This window comes from Lontra canadensis, unplaced genomic scaffold (genome assembly GCF_010015895.1).
Source record: "Lontra canadensis isolate GAN:19392208 unplaced genomic scaffold, GSC_riverotter_1.0 scaffold1, whole genome shotgun sequence".
NCBI classification, from domain to species: Eukaryota; Metazoa; Chordata; class Mammalia; order Carnivora; family Mustelidae; genus Lontra; species Lontra canadensis.
In genome coordinates, this window is record NW_022630995.1 from 81,354,735 (window position 1) to 81,370,886 (window position 16,152).

Below are 16,152 nucleotides of genomic sequence, written 5' to 3' on the forward strand. Positions count from 1 at the left end.
TAATAAAATACTAGAATCACACTTTATAAGCATTGCTACTACCTATGTCATTTGGAAAGTTCTCAGTGGCTCACTTTAATCAGTGCCACCAGACTTTAAATACTGATTAAGTTATGCTTATCATTAATTTTGTAGGATCAAATATCACAAAGGCAAATTCCACCTAAAACTTCCAAAGTTTAACCACAAAATAACATTTACCTTAGAACTGCAGTTATTGGTTATAAAACTCTAAAATGTTAGGTAAAGTTATATTTTTCTTGTCATTTAAGAATCACTTCTGTATGTAAGATCAATGCCAGGGTTTCATTTGCTGTAAACTACCAAATATCAGCTATTTTTAAAAAATCCTAATGGGAAGGTTTATAGGTTTATTATTAAAAATCAAATTTTTGAAAATGGAGGAATGGTTCTATTTCAGGTCAAAATGAAGTCAGCTAACTGGTTTACTGTATCTGAATGCCTATTGTCTTTAAAAGTTGATAATTTCTCAAAACAGTTCAAGATGTGCTAATTTGGATAAAATGCTTTAACACTTATTATATTGAAAATTGAGCCCCCAAATTCACTTTAATATAGACTTCTATCTAGGAAATAATCATAAATATACTAAAAATTGGCCAAGATCTTTATTCCTTAATAAAAGTCTAATTAATTATACTCTTAAACACAGATGATCTGTTTATTCCAAAAGCCCAATTCTTTGGTGTGCTGTTTCTAGTTGTTTAAAACTTAAGAATTCTGTATACTGCTAAGGAACTGAAACATCACAAACTTTCTTATTTAAGCAAAATCACAGTATTATTGACTATCAGGAGTTGGATTCTGAAACCAATTTATACTTTTCCAGAGTGTACTAATCTATATTTATTAATCATCCTAGGTATTTTCTACATACTTAGTTCATATTTGATTATAGGAAAACATTCTAATTTTTTATGTCTTTTAAAATAACTTCTAAAATAGTGGCCTTTTATTCTGAAAAAAATTATGTTTAGTACTGAACATATTTCAGTGATTAAAATTAAACTGATCCATGCCTTCTACCCAAAACTGTATTAAGGAGAACATATTTTCCTTTATTAATATACTTGATAAATAACCACATCATAAGGTTAAAGGGCTTTTGAAAATATTTAAGTTGAATGAGTAGGAAAAGTTATACATATCATCTTTGTTAAGTGTTATATAACTGCAAGAATTAGAATGTTAAATATCTTTGACTAAAACAGAGCTACATGAACTGAAAAGAAGGAACAGAAAATATCAAGTATAATTAGGCAATTCAGGTGCAGAAAGGGCTATTTCCTCATTTGTCTACAAGAATTTATGGGGCCATATAGCTCCTAATGAAGTTCCTGGAGATTTTCTTGTAACTCCAGTAAAAGCTATAACCTCCCTAATGTCTACTGTTGAAATATTCCTTTCTATCTTTGATGCTCTTCCTGAAATGAACCTACATATTTAATCTATAAAGGAAAAATAACTGCTTTAAAGAAAAAAAAAGTACTTCATTATTAATGGGTATAATTAGTTCACCTTTAGAGTATTAAGACAAGTTTGAAGACTAGAAGACATTAAAAATATGTTGGGTCTATATGATTTTTTTAATGCAAAAAAGGGACATCTCCCTCAAAAAGGATGAATAAAAATCCCTGCAAAATGCACTGCTCCATACTCTCCCTTTCAGTGCAGACTACATTGTAGAAACAAAATCTCTCTTACGAGAACTATCTCTGAGAAATAATGACTATCCCTAAAGATATTCAACTCTCAATTTTTACTACTTAAGAAAAGTCAGTATTAATATAAAGGGTTAGCTTTGGGGGAAAAGTGAGCCTTTCAAAATTTTAACTTAGGTTAATCTAGTTGATTGGCATGAAACACCAGTGCCCATGGCATTGTCTATGCTTCTTGTAGGTTTGCAAAGTCATTTCAGTCTGCTCCCATACTTAAAATTTAGTTTCAAGCTTCTGGAAGGAACTGAACAATGTGAACAAGTCTGGTGATGGAGCACAGATTTAAGTGCTTAAAATATCTTAATTTCACAGTCCTTTGTCCCATGTAATATATTTAAGAAGCACCAAAACTGGAGCCAACATCTGAACAGGTAATGTAACAGCAGGAACTATAATTTAATCACATCATATCATATTACACTTATGTAACATTCTATATTTTGCCTGTTGATATGTAACATAGTTAAGTTTATTACAAGCATTATTTCCTAAGACTTAACGGTAAAAGTACTTCTTTTCAAGTATTACCGCTTATTTAATAGTGTTTATCTACTTCTTAACATTAAGTAAATCAGTGATAAATGTATATAATGCGATACACATTGTGCCCATTTCTCCCTACCCTGTGTTATTAACAAAATCAATTAAGAAAACCAAAACAACTATTAAAACTGAAACAAGGCTATCAACATCACAGATGCATGTCTGAGTAGGTCAACAGAATTTCCCCCTTAACATGAAGGTATTTTCATCAATAATGCTTCTTATCTTTAGGCTAGTATTACTTTAGCAGCAGCTGGTCTTCAGGACAAGTAGATCAGAAGTTTCAAGTGAAAATGACACTGAATTACTCTCAGAAAACATCAATCCACATTACTAATAAAAGATGCAAACTGCTGGTGTCACTGTAACATAAAAATTGTGTTTCCCTTTCATGTGATTTATTTCATTTATGTGATGACAATACTTTGGAGTTCTCATTGCATACCAATGAGATCATCTGTTTTAATATTTAAATTATAACTACAATAACTAGAAAAAAAGTCAGTGCCTCAGTGGCTTTAAACCACATCCATTTCAATGTTTTTCAAAATGATGATGCAATTAAATCTACGCTTCTGCAACAATAGTGCAATACAGTATCCTCTCCTGAATACAGGAGCTGAGGTTTATCCAAGGAGAAGCTTTAAATAAGGTAGATTGTTGCCAAATACATATCAGTCTCGCATGTTTGATAGAACATGTATTAAGAAAGCTAAAACTGACTTGTAAATCTATACTCAGCTAAAGCTTCACATAAGCAGCAATGGAAATGAACAGAGGTGCACTCAATACAGAACACTTTTCAAAACTACTCCAAAAAACAAATGACAAAAAGTGGTTAAGAACAACGGAACATATGTTGTGTGTACCACATGTAAAAGGAAGAATGGACCTTATGGTTGCTTGCACTGTTTGAATTATGTGAAGGTAAAATTAAGACTTAGTCCACTTCCATCTCTCCAGAAGATTTAGTATGCTGGGAGCTGTCTTTTGTTGTATCTGGTTTAGTTTCAGTCCCACTCTGTCCATCCATTGGTCCATTGTGTTCACTATTAGCTTTTGCTTTGTCTTCAGCAACCTCTACTTTCGGTTTGGGCTTGTGAATGATGGGGTTACAGAAATTATCCAGTTCCTAAAGACATGAAGAAAAATGATAGTAAAAATACTACAGAACAGATTACCATTAATTTTCTAAATTTCCACATTAATAAGATATTCCTAAATTTATGTTAGCTCAGTTAGATAACCAAGTTTCTTCAAATACATCAATAAAGCATTTATTTCTGGGTTAGTGCATATTAATGCTGACAAGGAACTCTTCAATCTTTAACAAATTCTTTGTATCTAATCTTCCTAAAAACTGGTTCCTCATAATTGAGATATAGTTTTCTTGGACAGAAATAATTTTTAATTCATTCCTTTAAATTATACCTAGTGCTCTGAGAATTATATCAAATAACACATTTCATAAATTGGTATTTACATGAAAACAGCTTTCATAAGTGGAACTGTAGAACTGTGCTGAAAGAAAATTAAGTCATGAATGTAAATGCAACTTAATAATTTAAAGTAAGTACAATGTAATTTATCTTTGCTTATTTCTTTTTAACACAGAAATAAAAGACCATTAAAATCCCCAAGACCAGTGTCACAGAGATCGGGATAGGGACAGAAAGGGAGTTAACAACCTGGGGGAAACTGCTCTTACCACCTACATCTGATTAGGAGTAAATTATTATGTCTTCTTTGCAAAACTCTCTCAAAAGGAAAATACTTTGCTTTGATTTAAAAAATACCTGTTTATTGTTTAAAAAAAAGCAAAAACAAAAACCTTGAAAACACATTGAACTAGGTAAGGCAAAAAAATAAAAAGAGCACCTGAAATTCCATCTTCTACAGATTAACGTGAACATTTTAGTGAATATCCTTCTAGGTGTATGTCCATGCATACACATACCTGCAAGCCTACAGATCTGTGAAGAGGCTTGCTAATTTATACAGTGAAATAATGTCATTTAGGTTCTGTAATCTTTCCTTTTTCATGCAGTATGTTGTACACATCTTTCTATCTAAATAGATCTCTGTATCTAAAATTACGTAATGATTGCAAAGTGTTGAATGGATGCTTCAATTTATCTAATTTCTTACTGCCAGGTATGTGTTTCTTCCAATTTTTTGCTAATTAATAAGCAAGGGTATTTATGTGCCTATCCCTGTGCAATGATCAGTTTAGGATGAATTCCTACAATTGTGATTTCTGGGTTAAAGGGTACCTATATGTCCTTTAAATTTCTAAACATATACTGATACAAAATGTTTTAACAAATTCAAGTTGCTAAGGGAGAACATCCAATTCTTTGCACCCTTGACAACTTATGACAAAGATTATGAATGTAAACACAAAACCATGAATCAGATGAAAAGAGATGGGAGGAGAAGAATGTGATGAAGATGAACACCTTTTCATATATATTTATTGGACATGTATACCTTCTTTTGTCAATTGCTATCCAATGTTTTTTCTCATTTTTCTACTAAGATGCTTATCTTTATTATAAAATTTGTCTCTATGTTTTTCATGGTGTTCTTTTCTATGATAATCTTTTGTATTTTCATGGGTAATGTTTTTTAGACTGGGAAATTTATCTCAGAAATAAGATTTACCACAGAATTTTACAGGTTTCAAATGATGTCAAAGACCAATGCTGCAAAGTTTTACTATGGAGATTTAGAAGTCTTATCTAATCTAGAAAAGTCTGAAGTATTTAACAGTAAATTATCACATTGCTTTCTTTCTTTCTGCATTACACTTAAAATGTAAAAAACAGCCTTGTGTATGTGACTAAATCAAGGGACAGGGATGTCCCACCTAAAATTTTTTTTTTTTTTTTTCAAAATTAAAAATTAGCCTTAAACTTATTTCTCTAAGTTCTTTTGCAAGTTGATGATTTCTCAAAGTACGGCTCCCATTAAAAATATTTAATGCTTGAACCCATTAAAAAAAGAATTTTGTAGGTAACTTACCTTTGACTTTGCAACTATTTCTGAAACTTTCACCACAGGATCTTGAGTGAGACTTAGTTTGTTCTGTGCATTCATCTTACTGTTCAGCCAACTCATGGCGTCGCTGATATATTTTTCAACTTTTTCCACTTCAGTAGGATCCAGGTGATCGTATCTTTCATCCTATTAAAAATTTTTTACTTAATGTAACAGATTTTTATATCAATTAATACATCAATTAATAATTTCTATTTAAAAGATTTAGATTCTTATTGAATGTATACCTCACACATATCCATGCGAAGAAGCCATATACAAATATATAGAATTGAAGAGACTGGGAGAAAGAAAAAAGATCAGTGTGCATTTTTTTTTTAAACTTTAGTTTTGAGGTATTGCCTTTTATTTTTCTTATTTTTTTTAAGATTTTATTTATTTGACAGACAGAGATCACAAGTAAGCAGAGAGGCAGGCAGAGAGAGAGAGAGGGGGGAAGCAGGCTCCCCGCTGAGCACAAAACCCGATGCGATGTAGGGTTCAATCCCAGGACCCTGAGATCATGACCTAAGCCGAAGGCAGAGGCTCAACCCACTGAGCCATCCAGGCAGCCCTCTGTGTGCATTTTTAAAAGAAAAGGCTTTCTGAAGAAGTCATTTTTGCCAAAAAATGCCTAGTGGAGAATATTCAAGGGAACAATACTTAGCCAACAAAGAAGCTGTTCGGAACTGAATTTGTTAGGGAATAAAGAGAAATAAGAGAAGAAGGCATACTGCAAGCTAGACAGAAAATTCTCAAAATACAGCAGAACAGCATGGTAAGTTGTTGATAAGGAGAATTACATAATGACATTCTGTCTGAAAAACACAACTGCAGCCACCCCATATAGGAAACAATCTAAGAATTCATGGTTTAAGATGGTAGTCATAAGACCAGAAAGAAATGGCAATGCAATGTGGATTACAGATTAGACATGGAAAATAAAGGGAAATGGAATGAAAGAGTACTCCAAAGCCAAAAAACTGGGAGAATAGTGATAATGTGTTTTAAAACCACAGACACCTACGGAATTTTAAGAGATTAAAGTCATATACCTGCACTGTATTTTAGGAGTGTAAGTACCCTTTATGTAACTTTCCAATAAATAAAACTTTTTGTTTTGTTTTGTTTTGTTTGGTGAGAGAGTACATGCATGGGGCAGGGATGGGGGTGGAGAGAGAGGGAGAGAGAGAATCCCAAGCAGGGTCCATGTTCAGCATGGAGCCCAACACAGACCTCGATCCTAAGACCTGAGATCATGACCTGTGCCAAAATCAAGAGTCAGATGCTCAAATGACCAAGACACCCAGGAGCCCCTCCAATAAAAAAAAAAGGTTTTAAGTTTGGTGCACAAGGTCTCCAGAATTTGGTGGCAACAACTGCTATTGCTTTGTAGCTGAGAACTTACAGATTTACCCCACTGCCACGATGTACTACCCACATGCCATCATCATTAGCTGGCTTTGTGGTTTTCATACCTTGTTTCTGTATGCTTCTATCACTTTCATAACAAGTTGAATCTTTTTTCCCAAGTCGTTTAAAGCTTTTGGTCTCTCTTCATGTTCCATGTACCTCATCTGAATAGGCTGGCCATATTTCTATTAAATTTTTTAAAAGAAAAAGTTATTAACAGAAAACAATTTTTAAGACAATACTTTTAATTCCTTCAAAGTTAGGTGTTAAAAGTTTACAGAACTATTAAATAAGAAGACCATAAAGACAATACTCCATGCAGAATTCATGTATTTGAAACCAAGTTTCTGTGTATAACTCTGTAAACAACATGATTACTAGAATTTCTGGATATTCAGTATCTACTGAATATTATTTATGTTTATTAATTAGGTGGAAATTCTGGATCTATGAGTATAGCACTTAAAAAAACAAAACCAAAAAAATAAACCTCTGGCTCTTACCCCAAATGCTTGGAATGAGTAATTTCTAAATGTTTTAACAGCCCCTGTAACTTTGAGGAGGGGGATGCATTAGAAGAATGAATACCTATTTTCTTTTCTATTCTTTATATACTTAAAAAAATCAACATATTTTAGACTAATTTTAGATTTTCAGAGAAGTTATAAAGGAAATAATAGAGCATTGAGTACCTCTCACTACTTTTCCTCTGATGTTTTAACATCCTGTACCACCATAGAACATACACTTGCCAAAACTAAGAAACCAACACTGGAGCATTACTATTAACTGAACTCCAGACCTCATTTCATAATTTTCCGTTCCAGGATACCATATTGCCTTTAGTCTACTTACATCATATTTTTATTGAAAAAAATTTTTTAAGATTTTATTTATTTGAGCAAGAGGATGCACACATGCAGGAGTGTGAGAGTGTGCATGAGCAGGGGGAGGAACAGAGAGAGCTCACAGGAGCGTGGAGCATGTTTGACCATGAGCAGGGGGAGGGGAGAGAGAGAGGGAGAGGGTGCAAGCGTGCGCGCGCGTGCGCGCGCACACACACACACACACACACACACACACACGAGGGTGAGGAGCAGAGGGAGAACTACACTCCCCACTGAGCAAGGAGTCCTTGGGATCATGACCTGAGCCAAAGACAGATGCTTAACCAACTGAGCCACCTTGTGCCCCTTACTGTAAATGTTTTTGAAAAATGGACCAAGTACTGTATTTTTGAACCATCTCAAAAAAAAAAATACTAAGGCCTGTGAAGCCTTCTACAACATTCATTTCTATGGTTACTTATATATTTGGGGTAAAATAATCCTTTTTGAGAGCTGCTGGGCTTTTCAGTTTCTTCTACTGGCCTCAGCTGCCTGGCTGCTCCTACCACCCAAAATATATACATTCTTCTAGGGAGATAGGGAGTAACACTATCAAGATAAAATGTGATAAAGACTAGTTTTGGTTTTAAGTTTTTTTTAAGTTTAGGTTTTCTAGTTGATTTTTAATTATTCCATATGGAAGTAATTTACTGGCATGAAGACAGTTCTTTTTCAAGATATTAACTTTTGCTCTTAAGTAACTTCTCTTATACTCCCCACCTCTCCCAGTCCTTAAAGGGCTGTCTTTTCCCATAGCCTAGGAATCATTATCGATGTCATCTACGTTTTTTTCCTTGCTACTCAGAATGGCTCAGTGACCAGCAGCATCAGAATTTCTTGGAAGCTTGTTAAAAATAGATAATCACCGCCCATCATTCAGATATATACTGAATCACAGTCTACATTTAGTAAGAGCCCCTGGTAATTATGTGAACATTCAAGTATTGCTATGATCCACACAGAAGAAGAAGAAAAGACAAATTTCCTATCATCCTTGTAATGTGAACTTAAAACTTCTTTTTTCAGGGTAGGGCAGATAAGCAGAAAGCAGTAATAGTGGTCTTTTCTTATATCATTGGACCTAGAAAAGGGAGACCTGGTGGCCACATCTCCTTATTTCTTTGTGGAAGGACATTCAAGAGCAGGAGTGCTACTTTCTAATTTCTTCACTGGCCAGGTGTCCCCCTCAGTTGCAATGTGAAAATACAATAGGGCAGTATATTACTCCTCAAAATCATGACAGTGAAGGAGAGAGAAGTAGAGAAAGGGTGTAATCTCTAATGGGTAAGAAGGGATTAGGTTCACAAATCTGTTCTTAATGACATCTCAGAAATATATGGCTAGTGTAAAACTGGTAACACTCCAATTATCTGCTACATATTTATATCTGAAAATCTTAACAAATATGATTATACATTATTTGATTTCAATTATGTAGCATTATTACCCTCCAAAAATGCTTTTAAGATTAGAGAACATTTCTTCCTACATGTATCTTGCTTTATTATTTTCTAATATATTTATTAAAAATAGACTTTGCTTTTACAGCATAATTTTTAGGAAAACTTCATGTTCTATTGAAAACTAACATGGACTTTAAAAAATTTACCTTTAGTTCTTGAAGCTTATCCACATAAATTTGTTTAGGTTGGTCTTCTCCTTCTTCATAAAGCCAATTTTCTGTGTCTTCCAATATCGCAGACAGTTTATTCAAGTCCTAATTATACATTTAAAAGACACTAACTGAAAATTCCTTAGAAATAAAAGTTATCAAAGAAGGACAGAACGTTTTTCAAGTATAAAAGATTAAATTTCAACTTCTCTGGCTTTTTATTCATAAACATGTTTTTCACTATAGTTCTGCTGTTGGGAGAAATAACTAAGAACCATTCTTAAACGTGGCTCAAGGAGAAGAACAACAGTAACACATTTGGTATGCTTATTTATATAATTCATATCAGCATTGTCAAACAAATCATTTTTTTAAAGATTTACTTTAGGAAGACAGTGTGAATGGGCAAGAGTGCATGGGAGCGCAAGTAGAAAGGAGGAAGAGAGAGGGAGAGAGCAGACTCCACACTGAGCACAGAGCCCAATATGGGGCTTGATCTCATGAACCTGAGATCACAACCTGAGCTGAAATCAAGAGTCAGATGCTTAACCAACTGAGCCACCCAGGGTGCCCCTCAAAGAATTCTAATAAAAAATTTTAAAATTTAGACTTACTTCTTGAGTGATGAATTTTTCATAGACCGTGCCCAGCTTGTCTCTAAAATCATACACATACTCTTCAACAGCATTCTTAGCATCGTTTCTTTCTTTCTCTAATTTATCTTGCATTATCATCTTCCCCTATATTCAAAACGTTTAGATTAGCTGCTATTAAGAATATGCAGGAGAATCATCAGGGAAATGCATATAAAAACCACAATGAGCTATCACCTAATACCTGTCAGAATAGCTAGAATCAAAAAGACAAGAAAAAAGTGGTGCTAAAGGCATAGAGAAAAAGGAATCCTCGTGCAGTGTTGGTAGGAATATAAATTGGTGCAGCAACTGTGGAAAACAGTAAGGAGGTTCCTCAAAAAATTAAAAATAGAAGTGCCATATGATCCAATAATTCCACTACTGGGTATCTGCCCAAAGAAAACAAAAATAATTAGAGGTATGCACCTCTGTTTATTGCAGCATTATTTACAATACCAAGATAGAGAAGAAACCCATGTCCATTGATAGATGAATGAAGAAGGTATGGGTTGGGTGTGTGTGTGTGTGGAGGGTGTAATGGAGTATTACTCAGCCATTAAAAAGGATGAAATCTTGCTATTTGCAACAACATAAATGGACCTATGTTAAGTGAAACAAGTCAGACAAAAACAAATGCCATATGATTTCACTTAGTGGAATCTAAAAAATGAAACAAATGAATAAACAAAGAATAGAAACAGAACTGATGGTTGCCAGAGGGGAGATAGGTGGGGGGATGGGCAAAATGGGTGAAAGGGAGTGGAGATACAGGCTTAGAGCTAAGGAATGAGTAAGTCATGGGGATAAAAGGTACAGCATAGGGAATACAGTCAATAGTAGAATAATAGTGTATAGTGAGGGATGATAGCCATACTTGTGGTGAGCAAGATGTATAGTTTATCACTATGCTATATATCTGAAACTAAAGTAACACTGCATATCAACTAGACTTCAATTAAAAAAAGATAAAGAATATGCATCAGGAAAATGCAAACCAAAACCTGTTCATACCTATTAGAATGACTATAATCAAAAGAAATGGATTGTAAGAAATGGACAACACTGGTGAGGATGTAGAGAATTTTTAACCCTTGCATATTGCTATTGGGAATGTAAAATCCTGCATCTATTATGTAAAACAGTTTGGTGGTTCCTCAAAAAGCTAAACAAAGATTTACCGTATGACAGCAATTTCACTCCTAGGTATATAACCAAAGGAACTGAAAACAGGAACTCAAAACAGATATTATTCACAATATTATTATTGTGAATTATTATTATATATTATTATTATATTGTATTATTTATATTGTATTATATTATATTATATTATTCACAATAGCCAAAAGGTGGACAACTCAGTTGTCCATTAACAGATGAATGGATAAATAAAATGTACATATATATCCAATGAAATATTACTCTATTCTAAAAAAGGTGTTACGTTCTGATACATGTTACAACATGAACTCTGAAAACATTATGCAAAGTATATGAAACCAAACACAAAAGGACAACTATTGTATGATTACAGTCAAATGATTTATCTAGAATAGGCAAATCCAGAGCAGAAAGTGGCTAGAGTTTACTGGGGGTTGGGGGGAGAGAAGAATGGTGAGTTATTAATGATTACAGACTTTCTGGGATTATGAAAAAGTTATGAAAAAGAAATAGGCAGTGGTGACAATTCACGAAACTTTGAATTTAACAATGCCACTGAATTGCTGTACATTTAGTCAAATGGCAAATTTTATGTTATATACATTTTACTACAATTTAAAAGATTAGTAAAGTGTAATATTCCAAAAGCCACCAAACTACACTTTGAATGGGTTAACTGTATGGTATGTGAATTATATCTCAATAAAGCTATTTAAAAAACCCCACATAGACTATGTCATTGTACATAGTCGGGTTCAATACCTTGGCTCTCCGTTTACTAGCTTTGAGATCACAGCAAGTTCACTGAACCTCTCTAAGCCTCAGTTTTCTTATCCTAAAACAGATAGAATACAACTATCTGTCTGTTAGGGCTGTTAGTAAAATTGATATAATTCACATAAAATTTTAGTATAGTGCCTAGCACCTAACTCATGCTGAATAAATGTTAGCTCTGGAAGGGGATATAGTATAGCGGTTGTGATCTTGAGCTTTGGAGACAGATTACCCAGGTGCAACTCAAAGGTTACTCTCTGACCTTGTATGATTAGACTACCTGTTCCTGTCACTTCATCTGTAAAATATAAATCTCTAACAGTACTTATACTTCACAGGTTTGAGTATTAAATACAATATCAATGTGTTTTAAGAGGTTTAGCAAATATGATTGTTATAACTAATGCAAAGAAATAGAGAATCTGAGAATTGTTAATACCTAAACAAAATTTTCACTTTAACAGAAACACAGTATTTTAAACAGAAGACTACAGTGTACAGACCTTTGGAATTTACATTGTTAGTGTTCATTCTTTTAAAACCTTAAAAAAAATCGTATACACAAAATTTGCCACAGCAGCACTTGCCTACAGTTTATTCCTTTGGGAAAATTAATTTGTCTCAAAACAAATTCTTAATTACTCATGGTCTCCAAGAATGCTTGCTTCACCTTAATAGTTAATGAACAGGCAATATAGATAGGTACTAAACAGGGCAATCATTATAAGTCAAATTCTCTTGAAGAAATTCCCAGAATAATGTGCACCAAGAGGAGAATATTGGTGCTTCAAAGAAAACTGATTTTTTCTAACACTAGCCAAGCTGTAGAAATTACCACTACTTAGACGTTTTAAAAATAATTTCTTACACAACTGCTAGTCAAGAAACAGAACTCTTTTCCTCGAGAGACTATAAAATTAGATACATGTAATTAGACATGTAAAGAAAATTTCAAGAATGACAATAGATCTTAAGTCAGAAAATATTCTGAATAGAGCCTTATCTTTAAGAACACATTAGAAGAGGGGAGCTGCTAATACTTCCCCGTACAATGTCTGCCTCTGATGAAAGTTACACCGTACATGACATTAACATAGCTCAGTATTTTGTCTAAAATAAAGTAGTTCAATGACTTAATAATTCCTTAGGGGTTATAGACTAGGTACCCAAACTGTGTGTGGGGGGTCATAATCATTGACTTTTACAAAAATTTCAGCCTACACTACCACTTATTTCAATATCAACTCAAATTTATATACCTCATTTTCAATGTAGCTGTTGAGAAGATCTTGGCCCAATTGTCTACACAGGCTACTCTGAATAGGCAGATCAATACTCTTGACTTTTCCTTTTTTAATAGTCTGGTTTAATCGATCTTGTTTGTCTGAGGGAGCTGACTGCAAAGAGAAATGCAAGAGAAGTAAAATAAAACCAGCTTAAAAAAAGATTTAAAGTGATTTCAGATGAAACAAAAAAGTAAAATCAAAACTTTTACCATCTACTGTACTTAATACTACTTTAATATGGATAGTATTTTATACACTGCATACACTACATCTTTCTACATAAAAGACACCAGGATGGAAATGCAAATTAAAGCCAAAATGAGATGCCACTTCACACTCACTAGGAACAGCTATAATGAAAAAAAGGAAAATAACAAGAATTGGTGAGGATGTGGAGAAACTGGAACTCTGATATACTGCTAACAAGATTATAAAATACTGAAACCACTCTGGAAAAACAGTTGGGCAGTTCCTGAGTGATGATAACACTATAAAAATGACTATAGTAATAGTTGCAAAACTCTGCACTATTACATTTATAAAATGGAGTATATTAAAAACCATTGAATTGTACACTTTAAATGGGTGGACTATATGGTATATAAACTATATCTTAAGCTGTTAAACAATTAAAGCAAAAAATACCAAGAAAAATTGAAAATCTAGAAAAATAGGCTTTAATTTTTAAATTACAGAGAGCCTAGAACTGTTTTGTTGTTTTTTTTTTTGTTTTGTTTTGAGAGCCTAGGGCTTGAAACAGGATCTTTATAACCTCTGGGAAAGATCTACAACTAACCTACAACTAACCAATGTAGATTAAATTCTGTTCAGGTTAGACAGACCTGTTGAAGATGTTTATTTAGAACTGCAGCCCCATTCATCTGGGTGATTAGATCGGGGTCTCTCCCTTTTTTTGGCAACAACTGTCTTAGTAAAATGATGACTTTCAATAAAAGAATTCTCCTTTAAAGTTTTACCTTCAAAAATATATGTATATATATATTTTTTTGCACAAAGGGAAATATTGTATAATATGCAGCAAAATGCTAAGAGTGGTTAATTTTGAGATGTGAGGTTACTGACAATGTAAGTTTTCTTCATTTAGCTTATTATATTTCCTATTTTTCTGGGATTATATGGTTTTTAACGACACAAAAAAATTACTGAAAAATGCATCTTCTTTTTCTCACCAAAGGGATAATTTTACTTACATTGTTAGTGTTCATTCTTTTAAAAATCCTCTATAATAAACTCATAGAATTGTATTTATTCTGGTTATATGCCTCTATACTAAGATTTAAAATATCAAGTGTATTAAAAGCATGCAGTATAAAGTAAATACGTTACTCAAAATACCAATCTCAAAAAGACACAACCACAAAAACAGTAAAACACACCTTTGTTTTGGTTCCTGTATGATCAATTTCCTCTTCTGGGGTGTGTTCAGCATGACATTTTTGATGCCCTCCTTCTTCTTGGTCAACTTGCATTTTATCCTGGATAGAAAAATGTAATTGATAACATAAGTGTCCTCCTTATTCTATTTTTTTAAAAATAAACAGCATGTTAAGTGTTCAAAATTGTAATGTGTGAACATTGTAAAGTAGAATGCTGTTTTCCAATGGAGAATAACTACAAATAAATAGATTAACACACAAAAGAAAAAGATCTATTTGATGATAAGTGAATAAACAGTTTCATTCAGCTGTGGTCAAGTAACTACAAAAGAAACAGAAAACGGTTTTCAAGTTAAAGTCACCAATCAAAATTCACAAATATAAGCTTACCAAAAAAAGAACATTAAATTTGACTTGAAAAATATTTTTAAAGAACTAAATGTGGGAAAATGAGATACAAAATACGTGTATTACATAAGTTCATTTTTTTAAATGTAGTAAAATACCCAATACATCAGAACTGTCAAAGTAGATGTCTCCAAATTATTACAAAGTAAACTTCAAAGATTTTTTAATGTCTAAAAGACAAGCTTTCAACCAGTTAAAATAAACTCTACTTGGTAAACAATCACAAGTAATAGATTTTTCTGGTCTTTCTTAACCTTATATGGTCATCTACTAAAAAGAAGCCTGGAATTCAGGAATCAGTATAATTTAAATCTTATATATTTGGAGTTAAGCAAATATAAAATACTCAGAAGGCTATCATGAAGAAATGCTTACTTGTGGCAAAGAGAATAAGTTAGAAGATCATTTAGCCAGTGTTCTTTGTAGTTAAAAGGTCAATTATCTCTGGGGTGCCTGGGTGGCTCAGTGGAGAAAGTGGCTGACTCTTGGTTTTGGCTGGGGTCATGATCTCAGAGTCCTGGGATCGAGCCCCATGTAAGGAAGTCTGCTTGTGGATGCTGTCTCTGCCCCTCCCCTTGCTCTCTAATAAATCTTTTAAAAAGTTTTTTTAAAAAGCCAAGTATTTCTGATATTCCACCCACACCCCACCCCCCGCCAACTTCCAACTGTAGAATTTCCCTGATCCTGATTGAAAAAAGGTGAAAAAAAATGATATAGTGGTGAGTTGGTACAATGTAGGAAGACACAAATACATTTAACTCTACTTCATGAAATACTAAGAAAAAAATACTTTCAATTAAGTGGCCAAAATGCTTGATCAGTTAGCATTTTTATGATACTTATTGAAAGAGCTCTTCTAACATGTATATATTTATCTCTAAAAGATAAATCATATGAAGTGGTTAAGGTATTTCTAAAACTTCACATTCAAATTTTCAACTCTTCTGAATCAGTTAATTCAGTTGTTAAGTATTTTTCTACAAAATATTGTCCTCTCTGCCATCAAAAGCATCAGTGACCCAGCATTTGTTTAAAAATTGTTCCAGTATGGTCTCTTAATATTTTCTTATAAGCCCCTGATACCTATTCTACAAGTTTATGATGGTATTTTTTTTAAGATTTTATTTATTTGACAGAGATCACAAGTAGGCAGAGAGGCAGGCAGAGAGAGAGAGAGAGCGGGATGAAGAAGGCTCCCTGCTGAGCAGAGAGTCCAATGTGGGGCTCGATCCCAGGACCCTGGGATCATGACCTGAGC

At 33.3% G+C, this 16,152-nt stretch overlaps 1 protein-coding gene across 2 annotated transcripts in view; it reads right to left on the reverse strand.

Moving 5' to 3' along the window:
- Positions 1-789: 789 nt before the first annotated feature.
- HSPA4L (heat shock protein family A (Hsp70) member 4 like) overlaps positions 790-16,152 on the reverse strand; it is a 49,822-nt gene continuing 34,459 nt past the window's right edge. For both annotated transcript variants that reach the window (XM_032857985.1, XM_032857986.1), the window contains exons 14-20: positions 14,487-14,585; positions 13,063-13,200; positions 9,848-9,973; positions 9,231-9,338; positions 6,800-6,919; positions 5,307-5,468; positions 790-3,414 (exon numbers count right to left, since the gene is read on the reverse strand). In XM_032857985.1, coding sequence (XP_032713876.1) covers positions 3,223-3,414; positions 5,307-5,468; positions 6,800-6,919; positions 9,231-9,338; positions 9,848-9,973; positions 13,063-13,200; positions 14,487-14,585 — 945 coding nt within the window. In that variant the 3' untranslated portion in view covers positions 790-3,222. The remainder of the gene's footprint in view (positions 3,415-5,306; positions 5,469-6,799; positions 6,920-9,230; positions 9,339-9,847; positions 9,974-13,062; positions 13,201-14,486; positions 14,586-16,152) is intronic.